The 27133-nt window shown below is 41.4% G+C and overlaps 1 protein-coding gene across 1 annotated transcript in view; it reads left to right on the plus strand.

Annotated features, from left to right (window-relative positions):
- Usp48 (ubiquitin specific peptidase 48) overlaps positions 1 to 27133 on the plus strand; it is a 68864-nt gene that overhangs the window by 20287 nt on the left and 21444 nt on the right. Inside the window, exons 7-20 of the mRNA XM_013034720.1 lie at positions 66 to 199; positions 2138 to 2220; positions 3972 to 4151; positions 5659 to 5787; positions 7836 to 7985; positions 13262 to 13459; positions 16344 to 16458; positions 17357 to 17487; positions 23045 to 23116; positions 24461 to 24585; positions 24738 to 24860; positions 25127 to 25188; positions 25686 to 25796; positions 26916 to 27046. Of these exons, the coding sequence (XP_012890174.1) occupies positions 66 to 199; positions 2138 to 2220; positions 3972 to 4151; positions 5659 to 5787; positions 7836 to 7985; positions 13262 to 13459; positions 16344 to 16458; positions 17357 to 17487; positions 23045 to 23116; positions 24461 to 24585; positions 24738 to 24860; positions 25127 to 25188; positions 25686 to 25796; positions 26916 to 27046 (1744 nt within the window). The remainder of the gene's footprint in view (positions 1 to 65; positions 200 to 2137; positions 2221 to 3971; positions 4152 to 5658; positions 5788 to 7835; positions 7986 to 13261; positions 13460 to 16343; positions 16459 to 17356; positions 17488 to 23044; positions 23117 to 24460; positions 24586 to 24737; positions 24861 to 25126; positions 25189 to 25685; positions 25797 to 26915; positions 27047 to 27133) is intronic.

The following is a 27133-nucleotide window of genomic DNA, read 5'->3' on the forward strand; positions in this document are numbered from 1 at the left end:
CAGTTGTAAGCCATTGGTGCCTGGCTGGTATCTTCTTTTTTAACCACGTCTTATTTCCTGATCAGGAAGAAAAATTAGAAGGAGACAATCGATACTTTTGTGAAAATTGTCAAAGCAAACAGAATGCTACGAGAAAGATTCGACTCCTTAGCCTTCCTTGCACTCTGAACTTGCAGCTCATGCGTTTTGTCTTTGACAGGTAAATATGTTCAAGTACCGAGGGTCTTTGTCAGACTTGCAGATTGGCCATGGGAAGGAGATAATAAAATAATTGAACTTTAAAAGTTGAGGATTTTACAATGTCCTGTATAGATGATGCCTATGATCTTGAAATACCAATATTTCAAAATGTCATGGTTTTATAAGTAAAAAAATTTTAGCCGGGCGCTGGTGGCTCACGCCTGTAATCCTAGCTACTCAGGAGGCTAAGATCTGAGGATCCCGGTTCAAAGCCAGCCCGGGCAGGAGAGACCGTGAGACTCCTATCTCCAATAAACCACCAGAAAACCGGAAGTGGCGCTGTAGCTCAAGTGGTAGAGCGCTCTCCTTGAGCTGAAGAGCTGAGGGACAGCGCCCAGGCCCAGAGTTCAAGCCCCACGGCCGACAAAAAAAAAAAAAAAAAATTTAAACAAGCCAACTGTGTAGAGCTGAGAACTATAGAAGTAGGAGAGTTTACGTTTTGTTGGTGGTGGTGGTCTCAAGGGTACTGTCTCTGGGCTTTTTTTGCTTGAGGCTAAATGCTCTACCACTTGAGCTATAGGGCAATTTCCAGTTTTCTAGTAGTTAATTGAAGATAAGAGTCTCACAGACTTCCTACCCTGGCTGACTTCAGACCGTGACCCTCAGATCTCAGCTTTCTGAGTAACTAGGGAATTTTTACTTTTTTTGTTAAGAAATTACTAAAAACTGCAAATAACTGAATTACCTTGATACACTTTTATTATATGTAATATGGTACAGGAAGTTTTTTTTGTTGTTGTTGGTTGTAGGGGTTGAACTCTGGGCCTGGGTGTTGTCCCTGCACTCTTCAGCTCAAGGCAAGCGCTCTACCTCTTGAGCCACAATGCCACTTCCAGTTTTCTAGTAGTTTATTGGAGATCAGAGTCTCACAGACTTTTCTGCCCGGGCTGGCTTTGAACCATGATCCTCAGATCTCAGCCTCCTCAATAGCTAGGATTACAGGCGTGAGCCACCGGCACCCAGCAGTGCAGGAAATTTTTATACAATAATATCTTCTCTTCCAAGGGACTGTATTTTTCATCTTGTAACTTAATTGAAAGCAGTTTTGCACATGTCCAGTGTTCTCTTGATATAAGCTATATTTGGAACTTAAGCCTTTTATGCTGTTCATTATTATTTTGCACAGTCATAAAACAGAATTTTTTTTTTAATTGTGAAAATACTGTACAGAGGAGTTATAATTACATGGGCAAGATAATGAGTACATTTCTTATCAAGCATTGTAGCCTCCTCCTTTGTTTCTCCATAAAGCAGAATTGTTTACTGATCATACATACAAATTATTACAATGCTAAGTGAAATCTAGCTGCTGTTGAGTTTGTTAAAATACCTGGTAGAGGGCTGGGAATGTGGCTTAGTGGTAGAGTTCTTGCCTAGCATCCATGAAGCCCTGGGTGTGATTCCTCAGTACCATATAAACATAAAAAGCCAGAAGTGCCGCTGTGGCTCAAGTAGTAGCATGCTAGCCTTGAGCAGAAGAAGCTCAGGGACAGTGCCCAGGTCCTGAGTTTAAGCATACCTCCCCTCTCTTCCACTCCCCCCCCCCCGACAAAAAATCTGGTAGAAAGAGCTGGTCACCAGTGGTTCACACTTGTAATCCCAGCTACTCAGGAGACTGAGATCTGAAGATCGCAGTTGGAAAGCTGGCCTGGGCAGAAAAGTCCCTGTGAGACTCTTATCTCCAATTAACCACTCAAAAAAACAGAAGTGGTGCTGTGGCTCAAGTGGTGGAGTGCTAACCTTGAGTACAAAGGGCCTGAGTCCCTCAGTTCAAGCCCCACACTGACCCCCCTTCCCCCCCCAAAAAAACCCAAAACCCTGGTAGAGCTTATCCATGTTTTCTAATTGTTTTCTGTCTGTGGTATATATAAATGTAATCAGCTTTTCTTTTGGTTAGGCAAACTGGACATAAAAAAAAGCTGAATACCTACATTGGCTTCTCAGAAATTTTGGATATGGAGCCTTATGTGGAACATAAAGGTAAATTTTAAACAAGCAGTGATGATTATAATGCTCAGAGCTGTAACTTGTGATCTTGTGATGAGTAACAAATATTTGCTAACCTCTGAAAACAAAGGCATTTAGGGGAGATGTTTCTCACATTGCCTCTCAGTAGAGCACCTAAGTCAATATGACTAAGGGCCTAAAAGTTAATCCTAAAGAATGACAAAGGTGTTTTGCTAGCCTAAACTCATGTACTTGTTATCTTAGTCTAAATATTGTTGTCCTGACTCCATTGGGTTGGTGTCAGTGGCTCATGCCTATAATCCTAGCTACTCAGGAGGCTGGGATCTGAGGACTGCAGTTCAAAGCCAGCCTGGGCAGAAATGTCTGTGAGACTCTTAACTCCCATTAATCACAGGAAAAGCCAAAAGTGGCACTGTGGCTCTACTCTAGCCTTAAGCAAAAGGAGCCCAGGGACAGTAGTTCAAGTCCCAGGACTGGCGCAAAAAAAAAATAGTCTCACAGACTTTCCTGCCTGGGCTAACTTTGAACTGCTATCCTCAGATCTCTTTTTTTTTGGGGGGGCGGTCAATCGTGGGGCTTGAACTCTGGGCCTTGGTGTTGTCCCTCAGCTCTTCAGCTCAAGGTGAGTGCTCTACCACTTGAGCCACAGCGCCACTGCCAGTTTTCTGGGGGGTTATTTGATAAGAATCTCAGACTTTTTTGCCTGAGCTGGCTTTGAACTGTGATCCTCAGATCTCAGCCTCCCGAGTACCTAGGATTACAGGCGTGAGCCACCATCCCTTAGCTTTTTCACTCAAGGCCGGTGCTCTACTACTTGAGTCACAGTTCCACTTCTGGTTTTTTAGTGGTATATTGTGGAGATAAGAGTCTCACAGTGGCTCTGATGGCTCACACCAGTAAACTTAGCTGCTCTGAGGATCTCAGTTCAAAGCTGGCCTGGGCAGGAAAGTCCCTGAGGCTTTTTTTTGTTTGTTTGTTTTTTTGGTTGGTCATGGGGCTTGAACTCTAGACCTAGATGAACTCTCCAGCTCAAGGTAAGCACTCTACCACTTGAGCCACAGTACCACTTGCCACAGCACCACTTTTTGGGTGGTTAATTGGAGATAAGAGTCTCATGGACTTTCCTGCCTGGGCTGATCTCAGCCTCCTGAGTAGCTAGGATTACAGGTGGGAGCCACTAGCGCCTAGCAACCCTGAGACTTTTATCTCTAATCAACTACCAGGAAACTAGAAGTGGCCCACCTGTGGCTCAGCGTGGTAGAGCACTAACCTTGAGTGAAAAAGCTCAGGGAGAGTGCCCAGGCCCTGAGTTCAAGCCCCATGACCAACTAAAAAGTCTCATTGACATTCTGGCTAGGGCTGGCCTAGAACCCTGATCCTCAAATCTCAGCCTCCTGTGTAGCTAGGATTACAGACATCAGCCACCAATGCTCAATTAAGTGTGAACACTTGTTTCTTGGTAAGCATATGGCCCTAACTAGTTAGGATAAGGTCCATTGTGCTTCAGTTTATCAATCCTGAATGCCCTGATTCTGTGTTTTATGTGGACATAACTTATACAGGCAATGGAGATTTGAAAATAGTACTCTGTTTAAGGTAAGGTCTGCTGCTTTAGTTTGTAAGACTAAAAATTAGTTTATCTTAGCTGACATTTTAAATTCTATCAGAAGTGTTAAGATGTATAATCGTTGCAGCTTGTACTTGAGCTTCAAGACTAGTATTGTCCAAAATATCTATTCCATTTTCCCTTTCTCCCTGTGCAGGTGGCTCTTACGTGTATGAGCTCAGTGCGGTTCTCATACATAGAGGAGTGAGTGCTTATTCTGGCCACTACATTGCCCATGTGAAAGATCCACAGTCTGGCGAATGGTATAAGTTTAATGATGAAGACATAGAAAAGATGGAGGGGAAGAAATTGCAGCTAGGGATTGAGGAAGATCTAGGTAAAACCTTTAAGTTGTGAGTGCCCTTTTAAAATACAAATTATTTTGTTACTAGAAATATTTTTGCTACATTATTATGGCTCAGGATTGTTACATACTACTAACCTGGATGCCTTTGGCTCGTGCCTCTTGTCATAGTTGCTCAGGATGTTTTCAGAGCCAGTCCAGGCAAATCCAAGAGACTTATCTCCAGTTAACCATCAGCCAAAAGTGGAGCTGTGGTTCAAGTTTTGAGCAAAATAGTTTAGGGACAGCACTCAGGACCGGAGTTTAAGCCTCACTGTTGGCACATGTGCTCTCTCTCTCTCTCTCTCTCTCTCTCTCTCTCTCTGTCTTCCTCTCTCCCTCTCCCCTTTCTTCTCCCTCCCCTCCCCCTCCTCTTTGTTTCCCTTTCTCTTCCCCTTTCTCTTCTCTCCCTCTCTTTCTTCCCTATCTCTCCCTTTCTCCCTTTTGTCCCCCTCTCTCCCTTTCTCTCCATCTCTCTGGCCCCATCTCTTTTGTCCCCCTTCCTTCTCTCTTCTCCCCCCTTTCTCCCCTCTTCCCCCCTCTCCCTTCCTCTCCTCTCTACTTCCCCTCTCCCCTTTCTTTCCTTTCTATCCCCTCATTCTTCCTCTCCTCTCTTTTTTCTCTCTAAAAGGTTTGCTAGGCAAATGTTCTACCACATGAACTATATGCCTTCAGCAGTTGATTTTAGTTTTGTTGTTTTTTTTGGTTGGTCATGGGGCTTGAACTCTGAACCTGGGCACTGTCCCTCCACTCTTCAGCTCAAGGCAGTGCTCTACCACTTGAGCCGTAGCAGCGCCATTTATGGTTTTCTGGTGGTTAATTGGAAATAAGAGTCTCATAGACTTTCCTGCTGTGCTGGCTTTGAACCATGATCCTCAGATCTCAGCCTCCTGAGTAGCTAGGATTAAAGGTGTGAGCCACTGGTGCCTGGCTGAATTTAGTTTTTAACTAAATTAAATGTCGTTCAACAAGTAGATATAAGCAGGACAACTAGAAAATGGGAAAGTAGTAAAAATCTAAAATGACTTTTCAGATTCCATAACTTTCTGTTTTTTTTCTTTTTGAGACAGGATCTCCGTATTTAGTACAGGTTGACTTTAAATGAAATTTTCACCATTTTTTGTAGCTTAAGCTATTGAAAATTATCGTGAATATTGTATGTAATCCTTTGTACCCTCAATGGTGATGTTAGTCTGAATTTAATTGAATTTAAAACTAATATTAAAATAATAACATAGTAGTAGTGCTTTATTCCAGATTTGTCCTCAGAAAACGTACTTTGGTTACATCTTGTAAAATTGGAAAATGGCAGGTGAGAGTAGATAATAATCATTTAAAAAATATCTCCCCGATTTAATGACCTCAATATATTTGTTTGGCTTTTTAAAATGTTTTAATTCCATGTTACCATGTCTTTCATAAGTATTTTAGAAATTGTGTCCCACTAAAGCCTAAACAAACCCTTGGTGATCTAGTTACATTGTTTATTTCTCTTCCCCAGCAGAACCTTCCAAGTCTCAGACACGGAAACCGAAGTGTGGCAAAGGAACACATTGCTCTCGGAATGCGTACATGTTGGTTTATAGACTGCAAACCCAAGAAAAGCCCAACACCACAATTCAAGTCCCAGGTAATCTCATTCCCAGGATTATATCAGGCAGATGTTTTAGAATGAGATACCCAAAAGTTAATGACAGACACCAGGTTGCTTCTAGTATGAATTTGATTCCATATGGTAAATGTCAGTGGAAGTTGTGCTTATATGCATGCATAAGTGTGTGTGCTTGTGTGCGCTGGTCATGGGGCTTGAACTCAGGGCTTAGACACTGTCCTTGAACTTTTGTGCTCAAGGCTACTCTACCACTTAAGCTACAGCTCAACTTTTTATTTTTGGCTCATGCTATTATCCAAGCTACCCAGGAGGCTGAAATCTGAGGATCACAGTTCAAAGTTAGCCCAGGCAGGAGAGTCTTTGAGACTCCTTCCTTTGATTAACCACCAAAAAGTCAGAAGTAGAGGTATGGCTCCAGTGGTAGAGCACTAGCCTTGAGCAAAAAAGCTAAGGGACAGTACTCAAATTCTTAATTTAAGCCCCAGGACTGGCTTACATGCACATGCACAAACACTGAAATCCCAAAAGGTAATTGACATTTGGTTTTATTTTATTAAGCAAGAGTTGATGCTACTGGCCTGAAGGCAGTTGTATCATTTTACCTAGTACTTATGTGCAAGCTGTGGTATCTGTTTTGAAGTGGTATTTTTGAACCATTTCTCATTTTGAGTGATTGATGGTGTTGAGAACTAGTTGAGGCAGGTCACTTAGGTTTTATTTCAGTGGGTATCCTTTTCAGTTTTGTCTTTGGAGCTCTTTAACAGAAGAGAGACCATGCATACTAGGTAGTTCCCACCAAACTGTGTTGTCCAGTTTTTGATACCATTTAAAGATCAGCATGGTTTTCCATTTATTTATTTATTTATTTATTTTGTCGGTCGTGGGGCTTGAATTCTGGGCCTGAATGCTGTCCCTCAGCTCTTCAACTCAAGGATAGTGCTCTACCACTTGAGCTACAGCGCCACTTCTGGTTTTCTGGTGGTTTATTGGAGATAAGCATTTCACAGACTTTCCTGCCCTGGCTGGCTTTGAGCCTCGATCCTCAGATCTCAGCCTCCTGAGTAGTTAGGATTACAGGCGTGATCCACCAGCGCCCGGCTCTTTTTTTGTTGTTGTTGTCAGTTGTGGGGCTTAAACTCTGGGCCTAGGTACTGTCCCTGCACTCTTCCGCTCAAGGCCAGTGCTCTACCACTTGAGCCACAGCGCCACTTCAGGTTTTCGAGTGGTTTATTGGAGATAACCCTTCCCTGTCCCAGCTGGCTTTGAATCTCGATCCTCCAATCTCAGCCTCCTGAGTAGCTAGGATTACAGGCGTGAGCCTGTTACCCGGCTTTTTTTTTTTTTTTTTGATTGGTTGTAGTACTTGAACTCAAGGTCTGGGCACTTTCCCTGAGTTCTTTTGCTCAAGGCTAGTGCTTTAGCACTTAAGCCAAAGCTCCTCTTCTAGTCTGTGAGTGTTTAATTAGAGAGAAGGGTCTTATAGGGACTTTTCCTCTTGGGCTGGCTTTGAATCCTGGCCCTTAGAGCTCAGCCTCCTGCGTAGCTAGGATTATAAGTGTGAGCCACTGTTGCCTAGCTGATTCTTTTGACTTTTTTTTTTTGGTTGGTTGGTTGTGGGGCCTGAACTCTGGGCTGGGACACTGTCCCTGAGCTCTTCAGCTCAAGTCTAGTGCTCTACCACTTGAGCCACAGTGCCATTTTTGGCTTTTTCTGCTTATGTGGTGCTGAGGAATAGAACCCAGGGCCTCATGCATGCAAGGCAAGCACTCTACCATTGAGCCACCTTCTCAGCCAGTTCTTTGGCTGGCACCTATAATCCTAGCTACTGAGGAGGCTGAGATCTGAGGATTGTGGTTCAAATCCAGCCTGGGCAGGAAAGTCTGTGAAACTCTTACCTCCAGTAAACCACCAGAAAACTGGAAATGGCACTGTGGCTCAAGTGGTAGAGTGCTAGCCTTGAGCTAAAAGAGCTGAGGGACAGCACCCAGACCCAGAGTCAAGCCCCATGACTGACCAAAAAAAAAAAAAACCAACAAGATAATCTCTTATATTTCTCTCTTGAATAGCTTTTCTTCAAGAGCTGGTAGATCGCGATAATTCCAAGTTTGAGGAGTGGTGCATTGAAATGGCTGACATGCGTAAGCAAAGTGTGGATAAAGGAAAAGCAAAGCATGAAGAAGTTCAGGAGCTGTACCAAAGGTTACCTGCTGGAGCTGGTCTGTAAGATATTCTAGCATAGCACTATTGCCATAGAAGTGTCTTGTGTTTTCATGTTCACAAAAAAATGTGTATGAGCAAATTTTTCCCTTCCCTTATAACCCACAAAAGTCAGAAATTGTACTCTGAAATTACAGTGTAAACCAGCCATGATATGTGTGCTGTATAGCATCTTACATTTTTATTTTCATTTTTTAGGGAAGTATTCTGCCTACCTAACATAGATTTGTGCTTGACACATACCCCTAGCTGTTTTACTTCTTTGTAAACACAGATCTGGTTTAAATACTACTGAAATTTTCTTTTTCTTCACATACTATTTATCTTAACCTAAGATAGGCATAGTTACTTTACTTTTCTATCAGTAACAATTTTTAATATTATTAGATTAACTTGAAATGGAACCACAAATGTTCTAGGAGTAGAAAAGCTTTCTAGTTAGTTCCTCTTTGGTTCCTTAGAAATAACCCACTCAGCCCAGCTCATCCTTTCCCATTGTGTCTACTCACGTTTACCTACTGTTAAAGAAGCCAATGCTTTTAAGGTATATATGCCCCTGGTCACTTTAGATTCCTCAGACCTTACTCCTTTTTACATAAGAGAATAAATTGAGTTCTAACAGGAAATAAATGATCAAGCATGATTATGCCTTATCTTTTTTATATCTTAATTTTCCATCACTGGCATAATTGTAAAAACCAAAGGTGACTACAAATACTAAATTTGTAAGAATAGTTTCTCAAACTCTCTAGAAGTTAATCACATGTTTAGCACAGAGCTGGTTTTAATCCCCAGTATAACAGCAACAAATATCTTAACTATTTTTGATTCTTTATAAGCTGTTACATTCACTCTGCTTAAAGATTGACATTCACTCTGTTTGAAGATTGGCATTATCTGAAAGTATTGCATTGACCTTTATCTACTAGGAAATGACTTGAAATAAACCCATGGTTCCCATTACTGAACACGCACAGTTCTGTTCAAAGGAGGTGGGATCTATGCAACAGAAAAGAACTTCCCCAAAACCTAAAGAGGAATACTATAGTGAGAACTGAGGGTGAAGCTCAGTAGTAGCACACTTTTTTAGCTTAGGAGTGGCCCTGGTTTGGATCCCAGGACATTAAAATGAAAAATTGGCTGGGTGCCCCCAGTGTCTCATGCCTATAATCCTAGCTACTCAGGAGGCTGAGAGTTGAGCTTCACAGTCAGCTCCATCAGACAAATCCATGAGAAACTTACCTCCAATGAACAAGGAAAAAACCAGGAGTGGAGCTGTGGCTCAAGTGATATGTTTCTAGCCTTAAGCATAACATAAAAACTCAGAGACAATGCTCAGGCTCTGAGTTAAAAAAAAAAAAAAAGGAACTGGGCTTGGATGGCTCACACCTATAATCCTAGCTACTCCTGAAGCTCAGATCTGAGGATTGTGATTCAAAGCCAGTCCCAGCATGAAAGTGTGAGACTCTTCAATAAACCATCAGAAAACCAGAAGTGGCTCTGTGGCTCAATTGGTAGAGCACTAGCCTTGATCTGAAGAGCTGAGGGACAGCGCCCAGGCCCAGAGTTCAAGACCCATGATAGACCAAAAAATAAAAATAAATGCCATTGGAACCATTCTTTATTTACGTAGTTCAAGTTAACAGCACGGTGCTTCTAATAATGCTTAGTGTATCAGAGTCTATGCTTATGTTTATGCTTATTTCTGTCTTTTATACTTTTGTCAAGCACTTTACATTTCTTTTTTATTTCCTTACATAGTAAAACTTACATAGTAAAGTGAAGTCTGTTTTGCTCTAAAATGTTGTAAAAGTTCAAAGTCAATGACCAAGGTTTCCTGCTGCCAGTTAAGACTCTTCTATTGTACAGTTTTAAAATCCAGTCTTGGTACAACATATTTAAAAATTGGGCCGCTTAGCCAGGTGCTAGTAGCTCACACTGGCAATCCTAGCTACTCAGGAAGCTGAAATCTAAGCATCGCAGTTCAAAGCAACCTGGGCAGGAAAATCCATGAGACTCTTATCTTCATCCAATTGGCCACCAGAAAACTGGAGTGGCACCATGCTCAAAGTGATAGAACACTAGCTTTGTTTGAAAAAGCTCACAGACAGTGGCTAGGTGTCTTGAGTTTAAGCCCCATGACTGACAAAAAACAATAACAACAACAACAAAAATGGGCCACTTATCCTAAAATCTAAGCCACATTGGAAATACCTATCCTTTTGGTCCTGGTTATTTAAATTAGAATTTTTAAAGTATTGTAAATGTTTTTGATATCATTACTGCTTTAGACTCTAACTTTTCACAATTTATTCCATTAAAAAGCCAAGCATTCTTTTGAACTTCGGTTATTTCTAATACTCCTTCTTGCCAAATATTTTAAGTTACTTTTTTTTTTTTTTCTTTTTTTGAGTCCAGTCATGGGGCCTGAACTCTGGGCTTGGGCTCTGTCCCTCAGCTCTTCAGCTCAAGGCTAGCGCTTTACCACTTGAGCCACAGCAGCACTTCCGGCTTTTTTTTTTTTTTTTTGCTTATGTGCTGCTGAGGAATCGAACCCAGGGCCTCATGCATGCAAGGCAAGCGCTCTACCACTGAGCCACCTTCCCAGCCCTTAAGTTACTTTTTTGGGTCCATTAAACACTGAAATTTCATACATCTAATATCTCCCCCGGATACAAAATCGTTTTTGGTTTTTTTTTGGGGGGGGGGTCTGGTCGTGGGGCCTCAACTCTGGACCTGGATGCTGTCCTTCAGCTCAAGGCGAGTGCTGTACCACTTGAACCACAATGCCACTTCTGGCTTTTTTCTTTTTGCTTATGTGGTGCTGAGGAATCGAGCCCAGGGCCTCAAGCATGCAAGGCAAGCGCTCTACCACTGAGCCACCTTCCCAGCCCCACAAAATAGCTTTTTAAGGCAATACTAGGTGGTTTACTGAATTGCAAATACCAAAAAAAATCTTTGGTACCTTGCCACGGGTCTTTAGTGTAAAAATTACTGTCAGTAGTCTTTGTTAGCTCTTAGCAATCTATACAACTCTTTATGGTGGTAGAGATGGCTAATGGAAATCAGACCTGTATAGTCTCAGTCACTGCCTACCAAACCTAGAAATCTAGAAAACTGACAGCATGATGTTAGAGCAGACTTAGACTCTGACTGTTCTTTCTTCCTTATCTTACATAAAATCATACATGATTTTTCTGATTTTTTTCCTAGTGTTTTTCATATTGAATTTTGGAAAACCAAACAATAATCTTGGTTCAGAAGTTTTCTCTCTGACTGTAATAGAGTATTTAAAAAAATTGACCCTCCTATCTCAATTCCCACTGTTGCTCTTCAGGTCAGGGTTATAGTCACCCTGGGCCTTGAATTCCCATAGATTACACCTGGCAAGGAGTTCTTTATGCACTTTGATAAGATAGCCCAGTTTCTTTTTCCTTGTCATAGTTGAATTCTGAAGTTTTATTCATTCTGTTAAAAGCAGTGGGCAACTGGGCGCCTGTGGCTCATGCCTGTAATCCTAGCTTCTCAGGAGGCTGAGATCTTCGGATCATGGTTCAGAGCTAGCCCTGGCAGGAAAGTCTATGAAACTGTTTCCAATAAACCACCAGAAAACAGGAAGTGGCACTGTAGCTCAAGTGGTAGAGTGTTCGCCTTGAGCTGAAGAGCTGAGGGACAGTGTTCAGGCCCAGAGTTCAAGCCCCACAACCGATCCCCCCCCCCCCCAAAAAAAAAGCAGTGGGCATTGCACTCCATGCATCCTTCCCCACCCACTTGGAAGCCAGAAATCTGGAGAATTATTCTTGAATTTTGTCCTATAGTCTCCAGATTCCCAAGTATTGTAGGCCTGCAGGTTAAATCTGACAAATGGCAAGTAAAAATGGGAGGTATGTTGAATGTAATTAGCCATTCAGGGACCAGTTGTAGGATGCCAAAACTATTGTGCCTGTTCTACATCTTAAGGTGTCCTCTTTTATATATTGTGTGAATGTATAATTAACTTTTCTGTATCTCTTTTCTTCCAAAAAGCTCAAAATACTTCACATAGCTTATCTTTTACACTCCACAACATCTCTGTGAGGTAGGTAGAAGGCAGGTATTATTACCTTCATTGTACAAATTAAAGACCTGGACATAGAGAGTTTAAGTGACTTGCTCAAGTTCAGTTTCTCAGTGGCAGAACTTGGATTAGACCTTGGCCTCACCTGGCAGTCCTGTGCTCTTCCTCTACCAGAGTCTTGAGAGCTCAGTTGAAGGCTTGAGCGTGCTTGGTTTTGGCACAAATAAGGGATTTGATAGTAGCACATTTTGTTTTGTAAAAACAAATGTTTGACACTAAAAATGGGAGTTTCCTATATGCGTAACCCTCTGGAGAGTGGTCAGGATGGGCATTGCATTGACATGTCTACCCCAGAGATCTCGTCAGTAGTATGTAATACAAATATATAAATTCAACCTCTGTATGTTTTCTTCTATGTTTTATGCTGGGACTCACGGGAGATCTTTGTAAGTAATCAAAGTTGTCCCTTTATCTTTAATTTTGGCTTTTAGGGAATTCTCTGGCTCCCTTTCCCCAAACTGAAACTCACTTAGAAATTCTTGGTTTGTCTTAATTTTTGCAACTTCAAAATTCAATAATTTAAGTTCTAGTATGCTTCAAGATTACTTCCTTGAAATAAATATTATTAAGTTGAGTAGATTTTGGTGGAGCAGAAGTGACTTTTCTTGGTCAACACCCAGTCACAGCTTGATGTGGAAAGGCTCAGTGGTTGAAAGGGGCCTATGAAATGTGGTTATAGCTGGTAAGGTTGATTTAGCCAATCTAGCCTCTCTTTAATTTATAGATGTGTAACACATCCTTCTGCAAAGTGTTTATGGAAATACTTCATGGAATTAACAGTGGGGGATGGAGCCAGGAGATTTGCCAGCTGGTATAGAGCGGGACTTGTAGGAGTCAGGCAAGGTATCCTGATCAAAGCTCTGCTGTGCCATCACGCAAGACACTTCTCTCTGTGGATGCTTCTTGTAGAATGTGGTTAATAATACCAGCCGACCTCTTAGGGCCCTGTGTAGACTAGTTCCCAGGCGCTGCGCTGGGAATGCAGGAATGGTAGTTAACTGGAGCATTGTGCCACTCTCAGTTAGAAATCTTGGAACAGTGACTCTGGATTCTGTTCACTTTGGACTGAGTTTGTGCTATCTTTTGAGGAAAATGACTATCACTTAGTCAAAAAGCTGTAAAAATACATAGTTTCTTCCTGTTCCCTTTTTTCTTCAGAGCCCTATGAGTTTGTCTCTCTTGAATGGCTGCAGAAGTGGTTGGATGAATCCACACCTACCAAGCCTATTGATAATCATGCTTGCCTGTGTTCCCATGACAAGCTTCATCCAGATAAAATATCGATTATGAAGAGAATATCTGAGTATGCAGCTGACATTTTCTACAGCAAATATGGAGGAGGTCCAAGACTAACTGGTAATTCAAGAGAGTGATGGGTGTTAAATCTTCATTAGATTGTGAAACAGGGCTTTGTAGTGATTTGGCCCAAGTGGGTACATGGAATGAAGCTTTTTTTTTTTTTTTAACAAAACAGATTTGTTAAATAAAGTAGACATTGAACCAAGCAATTGATGCAGAATATTCAAAATAGAAGCCTTTAAGAAAACCCATCTGAGGCTGGGTACCAGTGGCTCATGCCTGTAATCCTAGCTACTCAGGAAGCTGAGATCTGAGGATCGAGGTTCAAAGCCACTTTGGGCATGAAAGTCTGTGAGATTTATCCCTAATAAACCACCAGAAAATTGAAAGTGGCTCTGTTGCTCAAGTGATAGAACGCTCGCCTTGAGCTGAAGAGCTAAGGGATGGCGCACAACAGAATTCAAGCCCCACAACTGACAAAAAAAAGAAAAACCTATCGGGCAGGCACCAGTAGCTCACACCTGTAAGCCTAGCTACTCAGGAGGCTGAGATCTGAGGATTGTGGTTTAAAGCCAGCCTGGGCAGGAAAGTGAGAGACTCTTCTCTCCAGTTAACTATTAGAAAACTGGAAGTAGCACTGGGGCTCAAATTGTCAAGAGTGTTAACCTTGAGCAAAAGAGCTGAGAGGTTGCTCCCATGTGTGAGTTCAAATCCCATAATCAACCAAAAAATCAAAACAAAACAAAAAAAACCCATCTGGCAGTTGTTGATTTATATGAACCTTTGTTTACTTCTGGTCATGTTCCTGTAACTTGAAGATTTCTAGGAACATTTGATCTGTAGTTTATTTAATTTATGAGTAGATGCTTGCTGATTCTTTAATGCAAGTGTTATACATAGCCACAAAGTATCCATTCTAGTGTGTGTGTGTGTGTGTGTGTGTGTGTGTGTGTGTGTGTGTGTGTGTGTGTGTGAGTCAGTGTGTGTCAGCGTGCACATGCATGAATGTATACGTGTGTGCGTACTAGTCCTAGGCTTAAACTCAAGGCCTGGGCTTTATCCCTGAGGTTTTTTTTCTCAAGGCTAGTGCTTCACCATTTGAGCTGCAGCTCTACTTCTGGACTTTTTTTTATTAGTTAATTGAATGGAGATGAGAGTCTCGCAGGCTTTCCTGCTGCTGCTGGCTTCAAACCATAATCCTAAGATCTCAGCTTCTTGAGTAGTTAGGATTACAGGTGTGAGCCCCTCTTTCAGTTCTTATCTTTTAATTTTAATTTTTGCTGGTTTGGGGGCTTGAACTTGGGGCCTGGGCATTGTTCCTGAGGGTTTTTTTTTTCCCCTTCTTCCTGTCAGTGATGGGGCCTGAACCCTGGGCCTGGGTTCATCAGCTCAATGCTAGCTTTCTACCACTTGAGCCATGGCGCTACTTGCAGCTTTTTCGGCTTATGTGGTGCTAAAGAATCAAACCCAGGGCCTTGTGTATGCAAGGCAAAGCACTCTGCCACTGAACCACTTTCCCAGCCCCTGTCCCTATCCCCTTTTGTTCAAGGCTAGTACTTTATCACTTGAGCCACAGCACCATTTACACTTTTTTTTTTTTTTTTTTGTAATTTATTGGAGATAAGAGTCATATAGAAGCCAGGCTCACACCTGTAATCCTAGCTACTCAGAGGCTGAAATCTGAGGATTGCAATTCAAAGCCAGCCCGGGCAGAAAAGACTCTGATCTCTAATTAACCACTCAAAAACCAGAAGTGGTGCTGTGGTTCTAGAGGTAGAATGATAGCCTTGAACACGAAGAGGCTCAGGGACAGCTCCCTGCCTTGAGTTCAAGCCCCACAACCAACAAGAAAACCAAAAAAACCCTAGACTTTAATTATGTGATTCAGGCTTTCTGTATACACATCTAGTCTTTTTATTTCTCTGTTTGTTTTAAATGCATGAATTAATGCTTTGAAAGGTCCAGCATTTCTTATGACTTCTAGCTATATATTTTCAATTCTGTCCTTCATTCCTTCTTCCTACCTTTTTAGGGTTCTAGGCTTTGAAAATTTCTTCTACATGAATATCATTTCAGTTAGAGCTGTTAGAAGTATTGATCTCCTCCAAGTCATTTGATTATTAAAGCTTGTACTCTGTTATAGGTGTCCCTTTTTTTTTTTTTGTCCTGGGGCTTGGATTCTGTCCCTGAGCTTCTTCTGCTCAAAGCTAGCACTCTGCCACTTGAGCCACAGCACCACTTCTGGCTGTTTCTGTTTATATGGTACTGAGGAATTGAATTCAGGTTTGTTTTTTTTGTCGGTCGTGGGGCTTGAACTCTGGGCCTGGGCGCTGTCCCTCAGCTCTTCAGCTCAAGGCGAGTGCTCTACCACTTGAGCTACAGCGCCACTTCCGGTTTTCTGGTGGTTTATTGGAGATAGGAGTCTCACGGTCTCTTCTGCCCGGGCTGGCTTTGAACCGTGATCCTCAGATCTCAGCCTCCTGAGTAGCTAGGATTACAGGCATGAGCCACCAGCGCCCGGCTGAATTCAGGGTTTTATGCATGCTAGGCAAGCACTCTACCACTAAGCCACATTCCTAGCCTGTATAGGTGCTTTTAATGTTATAGTATTTTGTCTCTTTACATAGGAAACACTATTACTATAAATATTTCCAGCCCAAGTCCTGTACAGCTCCAAAAAGAAATTATTCAGCATATGACAGACTCTTGCTTTCTTCAGCTGTCTGTGGCCATCTGCTTGTATTGATAATTTTGTATGTTATAAATATCTAATGGTCCATGGCAGAAAAAGGCTCCCTACACCTGATAGGGCATCAAAATAATTTAGTATATATTCTGATTGCTGTATTGTCAAAATCTGTACTCTGGTTTAGAAGCTCTGTGTGTTTTGTTCCTAACAGAAATTCTGAGGTCTGTTTCCTCTTTTTTTTCTTACCACTAGTGAAAGCCTTGTGCAAAGAATGTGTAGTAGAACGTTGTCGTGTGTTACGTCTAAAGAACCAACTAAATGAAGATTATAAAACGGTTAACAACCTCCTGAAAGCAACAGTAAAGGGGTATGTATCACAGATGTTTATGATGCACTAAGACATTATCAAGAAAAATATCCCAATAGCTTATTATTTGTTGAAATATGGGCGTTAGCTATCTTAAAAAATAAGGTGATAAAATGTATGGCAGAAGCAGATCAGAACTGAATTGTACAACAGTTATTCTTTTGGCAAAAGGAAAGCTGAGTCTGCAGCAGCATTTCTTCCCTAGCAAAGCTGAGGAATGTGGATGTGACAATTCCCTAAACTAAGGTGCATGAACCCATACCACAGCATGCACGTGTGCAAAGCCTGTGTTGGGAAAACCTGGCAGCTGGCCCAGAAGAGTGGTGTCCCTTTCAATGAGGCTGAAGTGTGTTAATAAATGGACCTCAATAGGATGTCTTTAAAATCATCCATTTTACTAGAGTATGTGGAGCCCCCCACTGTGGGATACCTCAGAACTCAGAAGCTAGTGGAGACATTTATCATTGGGATTATGTGTGGGTTGAAGAGTAGTTTTTTTTTTTTTTAATCTCTCTAATGAAGACCAGTCTTAATTACTTTTTTTTTGGATCATTCTTTAGGCTGAGTACCCAAATATGTGTGTATAGACATAGATATCCAGGTGTATATCCAAGTATCTGCATACCAACTACATTGAGTGTAGTGTTCAAGCAGAACAAAGTTGCCATTTGATTGATGTGATTCACTTGGGAGATAGGAGAAACAGAACAGGATTGAGGGTGAAACCAAAATACTGGATACCTGCAGTTCATGAGTGAGTTAAAAGTGGCTCAGAGGAGGAACGGGCACAAATTAATAACCAAATTATAGTGTCTAATTCATTTTGATATGGTCTTCACAGGGCAGGGTAGAAGGGAGCAGAACACTGGGAATGGGTTTAACACTCACTGTTTTGTAGCAATGATGGATTTTGGGTGGGAAAATCCTCCTTGCGGAGTTGGCGCCAGTTAGCTCTGGAACAACTAGATGAGCAAGATGGTGACGCAGACCAAAGCAACGGGAAGGTGAATGGCAGCAGCTTCAGTAAAGGTAACTGGTGTGGGACCACTATAGAATTACATCATAAAGGCTTATTCTCACCAAAATTGGTTACCTGTCGATGTATTTTAAAGAAAACTTTGTGCTGGTCCTAGGGCTTGAACTCAGGGCCTAGGTACTGTTCCTGAGCATTTTGCTCAAGGATGGTTCTCTTAACAGTTGAACACACCTCCACTTCTGGCTTTTTTGGTGCTTAATTGGAGATAAGAATCTCATAGATTTTCCTGCCCTTACTGTTTTCAAACTTGATCCTCAGATTATAGCCTCCTGAGTAGCTTGGATTAAAGACGTGAGCTGCTGGGCATCGGTAGCTCACATCTGTAATCCTAGCTACTCAGGAAGCTGAGATCTGAGGATGACAGCTCAAAGCCAACCCCAACCCCAGGCAGAAAATTCCGTGAGACTCTTATTTCCAAATAACCACCAGAAAATCAGAAATAGTGCCGTGGCTCAAGTGGTAGAGAGCTTGCCATAAACTGAAGAGCCGAGGAACAGCAACCAAGCCCAGAGTTCAAGCCCCAGGACTGACAAAAAAAACACATGAGCCACCAATGCCTGCCTAAAGAAAACTTTAACGATCTCAAAAAATAAAAGTTTCAGCTATTGAAATTCAGTGAAGATTTACCAGCTCCCATGTGAGATTCTGTTATAACTAGGCATGCTTTGAGCTCAAGCTTTGTCTAGTGAATCACGTGGAAAATTAATACTAATTCTCCTCCAGGTTTAAGCCTTTTAGAAAGGACAGTCTGCTGTAGCCTATACTGTACATTGGAGCAGAGTCAGTGCATTGTGGTTTTAGATTGCCTAGTGAATGTGTGTTCACACCAGCACTTGGCATGAAGAAGACTGGGCAGGGGCTGGGAAGGTGGCTCAGTGGTAGAGCACTTGCCTTGCATGCTTGAGGCCCTGGGTTCGATTCCTCAGCACCACATAAGAAAAAAGCTGGAAGTGGCGCTTTGGCTCAAGTGGTAGAGTGCTAGCCTTGAGCTGAAGAGCTGAGGGGCAGCACCCAGGCCCAGAGTTCAGACCCACGACCGGACCCCCCCCCAAAAAAAAAAAAAAAAAAAGACTGGGCAGTTTGAATAGCTTGCAAATTCTGAGATAGCCTGAATTAACTGAGGCCCTACTTGCAAGTATGAAATTCTTTTTTTTTTTTGCAAGTATGAAATTCTTTGTACAGAGGGGTTACAATTACATGGGCCAGATAATGAGTACATTTCTTATCAAGCATTGTAGCCTCCTCTTTGTTTCCCCTTCCCATCCCTTCCCATCCTCCCCCGCCCCCCCAATCTTCCCCCTTCCCCCACCAAAGTTGTAAAGTTTGTTTTCGACATAACGACTTATATATCTCATTGTTGCAATGGGTCCACCTGTATACCTATTTAAACGATTTGTTTTTTCCCTTCGCCTCCACAAATTATACCGACATCAAGAAATTCTTTTATTGTAAATCTAATTTTATAATCAGTGCCTTAAAAATGGGGTGGGAGGTGGGGAGGCACTTAAATTTAGTAATTTGAGCCGGGCGCTGGTGGCTCTTGCCTGTAATCCTAGCTACTCAGGAGGCTGAGATCTGAAGTTCAAAGCCAGCCCAGGCAGGGAAGTATATGAGTCTCTTATCTCCAAAAAACAAAACACCAAAAAACTGGAAGTGGTGCTATAGCTCAAGTGGTAGAGCACTAGCCTTGAGCAAAAAGCACTCAGGAACAGCACCTAGGCCCCATAACCAACAACAACAAAGATTAAAGATTTGATCAGATTTATTAATTTAGAGGTTAGTTTCCCATAAACTGAACTGTAATTAGAGATTATCCATAAGCAATTACTGTCACTTCATTTTTCTTATATATAAGTGTTCTGCTATGAGCTACATTCCCAGGTCCACTTTTCCTTTTTACAAATATTAATATTTATATGCATTTTAAGTTTCTTTTTTATTCCTTTTAATTTTTTTTTTTGGTTGATTGTGGGGCTTGAACTCTGGGCCTCGGTGCTGTCCCTTAGCTCTTCAGCTCAAGGTTAGCACTCTAAGACCTGAGGCACAATGCCACTTCCAGCTTTTTCTGTTTATGTGGTGCTGAGGAATAGTACCCAGGGCCTCATACATGCGAGGCAAGCACTCTCTACCACTAAGCCACCTTCCCAGCCCCCCGCTTTTTTTTTTTTTTTGTTGGTTGTGGGGCTTGAACTCTGGGCCTGGGCGCTGTCCCTGAGCTCTTCAGCTCAGGCGAGCACTCTACTGCTTGAGCCACAGCACCACTTCCATTTCTTTGGTGGTTTATTGGAGATAACAGTCTCACGGACTTTCCTGCCCTGGCTGGCTTTGAACCGCAATCCACATATCTCAGCCTCCTGAGTAGCTAGAATTACAGGCATGAGCCACTGGCGCCAGCATTCCCAGCCCCTTATTAAAAGAATTTTTTTAACTTTTTTTTTTTTTTGCCAATACAGGCAGGGGCTTGAACTCAGGGCCTAGGCACTGTCCCTGAGCCTGAGCTTCTTTTGCTCAAGACTAGCACTTGAGCCTCGGCTCCCCTTCTGCCTTTTTCTGTGTATGTGGTACTGAGGAATTGAACCCAGGGTTTTCTGCATGCTAGGCAAGCACTCTACCAATACGCTACATTCCCAGTCCCTATTTTTATATTCTTGAGCTGTTTATTACAGTATGTATTTCTTACATGCAAGGATTGCATAACTTTGTGTATGTGCTAGGGCTGGAAATCAAGACCTCATACTCCTGCTTGGCTTTTTCACTCAGTTGATGCTCTGCCACTTGAGCCACCGCTCCACTTCCAGCTTGTTTTTTGCTGGTTGATCAGAGATTCAAATCTCATGGACTTTTCTGCAAGGCCGGCTTCACATTGAGGTTCTCAGATCTCAATCTGCTGAGTAGCTAAGATTACTGGTGTGAGCCACCAGTGCCCAGCTTGCATGTCATTTATTCTGTTTGCTAGGGATCTTCCTGTGTCACTACCCTGCTTTTGGAGATATGAAAACCCCAAAGCAGATATCAGTGTTCGGTTTCACTGAACTGTGTTTCACAGTTTGGTTTGATGCTGCCAGTTGCACTTACCCACTCTACCACACATGCTGTTTGCACAGAGCCATACCCCCATTTCTTCTCTACTCTCTCTCTGTCTCTTTGTCTATCCTGGAGCTTGAACTCAGTACCTGGACACTGTCCCTGAGCTTCTTTTGTTAGTGCTCTACCACTTGAGCCACAGCTCCATTTCCTGCTTTTTTGTTAGTGTAATGGAAATAAAAGTCTCACAGGCTTTCTTGCCTGAACTGGCTTGAACTGAGATCCTTAGAGCTCAAGCTCCTAATTAGCTAAGATTAGCACCCAGCTCGTCCTGTATTTGAAGAGTTTTCCCTTTTGATCACAGACTTTTGTTGTGTAGTATCATCTGTGGACATTAATCTCAGTTTTATTGTCCTTTCATTTGAAAACTGTATCACTGCAGTTCTTGTGGTACCACATGACTTCTAGTATATTCGGTTAATTCTTCTGCCTTATAGATCTTTACAAATTAGCACTTTTTCATTGTAAATAGAGTCCTTTGCCATAGTAGAAAAGGCCTCCATGTTGCCATAGCTTTAGAATATTTTCTGTGCTTTCAGTATAATATTCTTCTTCTCTTTCATCATTGAAAGATATTAAGCCATGGACACACCACCAGTGTAGAACTTTGAAGTTTTCCCATGTAACGTAGTCACTGCACATGGTGGCTTTTAATAATGCAGCTTATGTAAAGACATATCGCTCTCCCTCCCTCTGCTCTTTTCATTTAATGGCTGCATTTCATTGTGTGTATGTATTTATTTAACTGATACTATTTTACCTTTATACAGTTAGCATACAAGGCACAGATGCCATGAGCATCCTGTGTGAAAATGTGTATCACTGTGTACATTTCAGGTTATTTCTGAGTTACACATTCCTAGAAATTTGTTGGGTCCATTAGATGAATTGATAATGGCTGTCTACTGATATATACAGATGAGTTTCCTCCAGAAGTATATGAGGGCTTGTTTCCGTGTGCTTTCACCCATGTGAAGAGTACATCCGTCACAGTAGTTTTTATCACTCTCATAATATGAAAATGCCTGGAAGCCTGCCTTAAAAGTCCCAAATTATTGTTAACATTGACTCCCTTTCATAGTAGAGAAGTAACTTTTATTTTTTCAATTTTTTAACTTTATTTTTTTAATGATATTTTATCTTTTTATTATACGTATTTTTGTTGTTATTAAGATGATGCACAGAAGGGTTACTGTTTCATAAGTCAGGTAAATGAGTATATTTCTTTTTGGACACTGTTACTCCTTCCTTTGCTCTCTCCCAGTTTTTGCCTCCCGTCCCTGCCTAGTCGGTTGTATAGTTCATATTCAACACAGTGTCTACTGAGCACTACTGCTACATTTGTTCACCCTTTGTCCCTCCATCTCTGTGCCCTCTTATTCTTCCCCAAAGACAGATAATCAAACAAGACAAACGAAAACAAAAAAATGCTCTTGTCTCTTCCTCGCACTTTTGTGTGAGGCTCAGAGGAGATAGAATGTATCTGGTTAAGTTCTTTCTTAGCCCATTTTCTGTTTGAGGATTTGTTGTTGTTGTTGTTGTTGTTTGTTGTGGTTTTTTTATGGTGCCAGGGATCAAGCCTAGGTCTTTGTGCTCATTGAGCTATACTCCCCCCACTTGAAGTTTTTCATGTATTTACTAAGTGTTTTTTGTGTATGTAAAAAGTGTATTTAAAATGTTTTAGCTGATAGTTTATTTACTTTTTTTGTGTTGGTCCTGGAGCTTGAACTCAGGGTTTAGGCACTGTGCTTGAGGGTTTTTTTTTTGCTCAAGGCTACCATTCCACCAACTTGAGACACAGTTTACGTCTGGATTTTTGGTAGCTAATTGGGAATAAGTCTTGTGGGCCTTCCTGCTTCTGATGGCTTCAAATCACAATCCTCAGATTTCAGCCTCCTGAGGAGTTAGGATTACAGGCATGAGCCACTGGTATCTGGCTCTTTTTCTACTACTATTCAAAGCTACATATTGGTAATGATAGTGTGAACAAAAAGCAGATAATTAGAAATGTTAACAGAAAAAGCGAAGTTCTTATTGTGTGTTTGTTACGAAAGTTAATTCCTTATTTCATGTGAGCTTATTGCATTAAAGCTTTCTGTTAAGCCCTACAGAGTAGGTAGGTAAAAATGACATGACATGTTGATGACTAACTTGGTTTATGCCCAGCATCCTGAACACCTTGACTAGAATTAATAGGATATGTAAATTTTTCAAATTGAGAAAAGGCACATTTTCTTGCATAACCTAAACCTTTGAAATGTTAACTGTCATTGGGATAATTTTCTTGCCTTAAAAGGCAAAGATAATACAAAACTTCTTTGCAAAATTCTGCAGGAATCACTTTGATATAATTTTCACAACTTAAATGTTTTCTTTCCTTAAAATTGGGTGGAGTAGTATATCTGCTGTTTGAACTTTTAAAAATACAATATCCATAACAGTTTTTGTCTATATTCCTTTGATTAGATGAATCAAAGGAAGAAAGAAAAGAAGAGGAGGAGGAATTAAATTTTAATGAAGACATTCTGTGTCCACATGGTAAGCTAAAATATAAACATGTTGTTAGTTAGACTTCAGCATATCATAAATATTTTGTTCAATGTTCTATCATTTAGGGACTAGACTTAAAATGGCAGCTACAGAAGAACTGGATATTATGGGGCTTGAACTCAAGGTCTAGACACTGTCTCTGAGCTTTTTTTTCCTCAAGACTAGCACTCTACCACTTGAGCCACAGCTATACTTCCAGCTTGTTGATGGTTAATTGGAGAAAAGGGTGTCATAGTCTTTCTTGCCCAGGTTTAGAACCATGATCCTCATATCTCAGCTTCCTAAGTAGCTAGGATTATGGGTGTGAGTCATTGAGTGTTCATCTTTGAACCTTAAATCATTATTTATGGCTGCATTATTACTTACTACAAGGATATATTATTTTGAAGTTTGATAATTCAATCCTTTTTCTTTTAAAAAAATTACTAAGGGTAAGGTTGGGAGAGGGGAAAATGGAGACAAAGAAGGGTGAAAGTGTTCAAGAAACATTGTACTCATAACCTGATTTATGGAGTTGTAATTAATAAAAAACAAGAAAGAAAAAAAATGAAAGTTTGGTGTCTTGGCTCACACATAGCTACTTGAGAGGCAGAGGTTTGGAAAATCTGGGTTCTAGGCCAGCTTGGAGAAAGGTTTTGAGGATCCACTCTCCCCTTTCCCCCCATTTCATGTCCATGGTTCCCTTACTCTGCAAAACAAGGCAGGAGGACCTGGGGTATACAATGAGACCTTTTAAGTAGGAAAAAACTGAGGTTTATACAACCTTAAGAACATCCTTTCCTGGGGCTGGGAAGGTGCTTGCCTTGCATGCAATGAGGCCCTGGGTTCAATTCCTCAGCACCACATAAACAGAAAAAGCCTGCAGTGGTGCTGTGGCTCCAGTGGTAGAGCGCTAGCCTTGAGCTGAAGAGCTGAGGAACAGCACCCAGGCCCAAAGCTTAACCCCACGACCAAAAAAAAAAAAGAACATTCTTTCCTTGCAAGATGATGCCAGTAACAATCCAATGTCTGTAAAAGCCTGCAGGGAATTGTACTGTTGAGTGTGGGAGCATTAAAGTGTAGACCCCTGCCAGTATTTTATTTATTGCTAGGGAGAAAGATTTAAAATGTGTGTCTAGCGTTCTACATTTGTTTTTGCCTTCTGTAGAGTATATAAAATTGCAGTGACTAACTCCTATAGGAAGTGAAATGAAATTAACATTTTAGAGAGTGTGTCTATGAGTTTGTGTTTACATACTTGAACAAACCACAGAATTTTGGAGACTTCAGTTTAAGAACTAGGAAATACTGACTTTCTGCATCTTAAATCCAAGTTTTGTTTTTTTAACTCAGGGGAGTTATGCATATCTGAAAATGAAAGAAGGCTCGTGTCTAAAGAGGCTTGGAGCAAACTACAGCAGTACTTCCCAAAGGCCCCTGAGTTTCCAAGCTACAAAGAATGCTGCTCCCAGTGCAAGGTACTGAACTCTGCTGCCATCGGTGGCAGCAGCATGCCGCCTCCTTGGGTTAGCCTCCCAAGGGAGTGAGCATAGTACGTGAGTGGGGGTGTAGAGCAGGGCACACCATGTGCTGGCAGCAGGCGACAGCTGACTGCTTCTTTCTCTTTCAGATTTTAGAAAGAGAAGGGGAAGAAAATGAAGCCTTACATAAGATGATTGCAAATGAGCAAAAAAGTTCTCTTCCGAATTTGTTCCAAGACAAAAACAGACCATGTCTTAATAACTGGCCAGAGGTACAATGCATCCCACAAAGGGAAGATTTCATCTGAGCTTGTGAAGACCTTTGCCAAATTCCCAATGAATTGCTTTCATGACAGCCCAGAGCTGCTCTCACTCTTGCTTGTTTAATTCTCTAACTAGAGGATTCACTCCAGCTGTTTCTTGGGACAGGCGAAGTTTTTATTTTATGTTAAAACTCAAAGAAGACCACTTTGAATTATAAAGAATGTGTTAAGTATGGGGTGAATCAATGTGATTTTTTGTGCTTTTTATATTCTAGGACACGGATGTCCTCTATATTGTGTCACAGTTCTTTGTAGAAGAATGGCGGAAATTTGTGAGGTAGAAATGAGAAATTTTCTTTCTCCCCTTTCTTTGAGTTCACTGATGTTTTTTTTTTAGAGCACCCATGGTGCCTTTCACATCAACCTTCTGGGTTACTTTTCTTAGCATGTATATGAAGCTTTCTTTTCTATAAGTAAATCCCCAAAACATATTTAATTACTAACATTACATATAACTGACTTTTTGTTGTTGTTGTTGTTTGTTGTGGGGCTGCTGTCCCTGAGCTCTTTTGCTCAAGGCTAGCACTCTACCATTTTGAGCCAGAGTGCTACTTCCAGTTTTCTGGTGGTTAATTGGAGATAGGAGTCTTAAAGACTCCTGCCCAGGCTGTTCAAACAGAAGATTCTCAGATCTCAGCCTCCTGAGTAGCTAGGATTACAGGCGTGAACCACCAGTGCCTACCTCATGTAACTGATTTTAAAAGCACTATGTCAAGTATCTTTTTCTTCATGCAGTAGTCAGATATGTTTATTCTCTTTGTTTCATTTGAATAGAAAGCCTGCGAGGTGTAGTCCTGTATCATCAGTAGGAAATAGCGCCCTTCTCTGTCCCCATGGGGGACTCATGTTTACATTTGCTTCCATGACCAAAGAAGATTCTAAACTGTGAGTTTCTTCTCTTCGTGTGATTATCTGTATCTAATAATTGACAAAGTATGTTTAGAAAATTTCTCATCTAATATAATCTATTCAAGAACCTAGTCATTCACTGAATTACAGGATTTTGCCTTTTTACATGTTCTTCAGAGTGAGCACTTAGATCTTGAAAAGAGGACAGACAGGATAGGCTGCTTGTCCAGACCTGGCACCAGGCTGCTGAGGCTTTTGTCCTCTTAGTTCCTCCTGTTGACTAGGCTCACCGTCTGGTTAATTGGAGATGGAGTCTCAGATTTATCTTTCCCACGGTGGCTTCAAACCTTCCTCCTCCAAGTCTGTTTCCTGAATGAGCCACCAGTCCCAGCAAGTTCCTTTCTTCTTTTTTTAGTAGAGAATGGATTATAACACGGGACCATGGCAGAGCAAGAGCCATCAACAATGGTTGGATCTAAAAACCACTCCTCAAGGACTCATCTGTGATTTTTTTTTTCCCCTCAGTGTTGCCTTTGTATTATAAAGTAATTACTATTTTTGTGTGTGTGTGTGCTGGTTCTGGGCCTGGGATCTGTCCCTAAGCTTTTGTGCTCATGGCTGTCACTGCCACTTAAGTCATACCTCCACTTCTGGCTTTTTGGTGTTTAATTGGAGATGAGAGTCTAACAGACTTTCCTGCCCAGGCTCATCTTAAACCACAACTCTCAGATCTCAGCCTCCTGAGTAGCCAGGATTACATGTGTGAGCCACTGATACTCTTTTAGTATGCTTTAAAAAAATAATACATGCTTAGGAGATAGAGGCAGGAAGATGTTGAGTTCAAGGCCAGCCTAGGCTGCATTGTGAGACTGGCTCAGAAAACCAAAATGAACAGTAATGCATGCACATTGACATGTCTGGCATATCTTTTATCCTTTTGTGCTGACATAGTTGGCCCCTTGTGTCTGGATTTAGCGTGTTGATTCAGAGAGCACCATGATAGTGATGATGGTGATGATCTTTTCTTGCATTTGCTGTTCATTAAAGACTAGTAGTGTTGATTTTGATTTAGGGATACTAATGGTTAGATTAGCCCTCTTAATCTCCTTGTGTCTTAAGGCATGTTGTGTGTGTGTGTGTTTTCTTTTTGCACAGTATAGCTCTCATATGGCCCAGCGAGTGGCAAATGATACAAAAGCTCTTTGTTGTGGATCATGTAATTAAAATCACAAGAATTGAAGTGGGAGATGTAAACCCTTCAGAAACACAGTATATTTCTGAGCCTAGTAAGTCTTCATTTTGATTTTGGTTTGTTTCTATAGTTAAAGTGGACATTTTAAGGAGAAAGGAAGGGTGTGTTGGTCAAGACTCCC

The sequence above is a fragment of the Dipodomys ordii genome, unplaced genomic scaffold (genome assembly GCF_000151885.1).
Source record: "Dipodomys ordii isolate 6190 unplaced genomic scaffold, Dord_2.0 Scaffold6, whole genome shotgun sequence".
NCBI classification, from domain to species: domain Eukaryota; kingdom Metazoa; phylum Chordata; class Mammalia; order Rodentia; family Heteromyidae; genus Dipodomys; species Dipodomys ordii.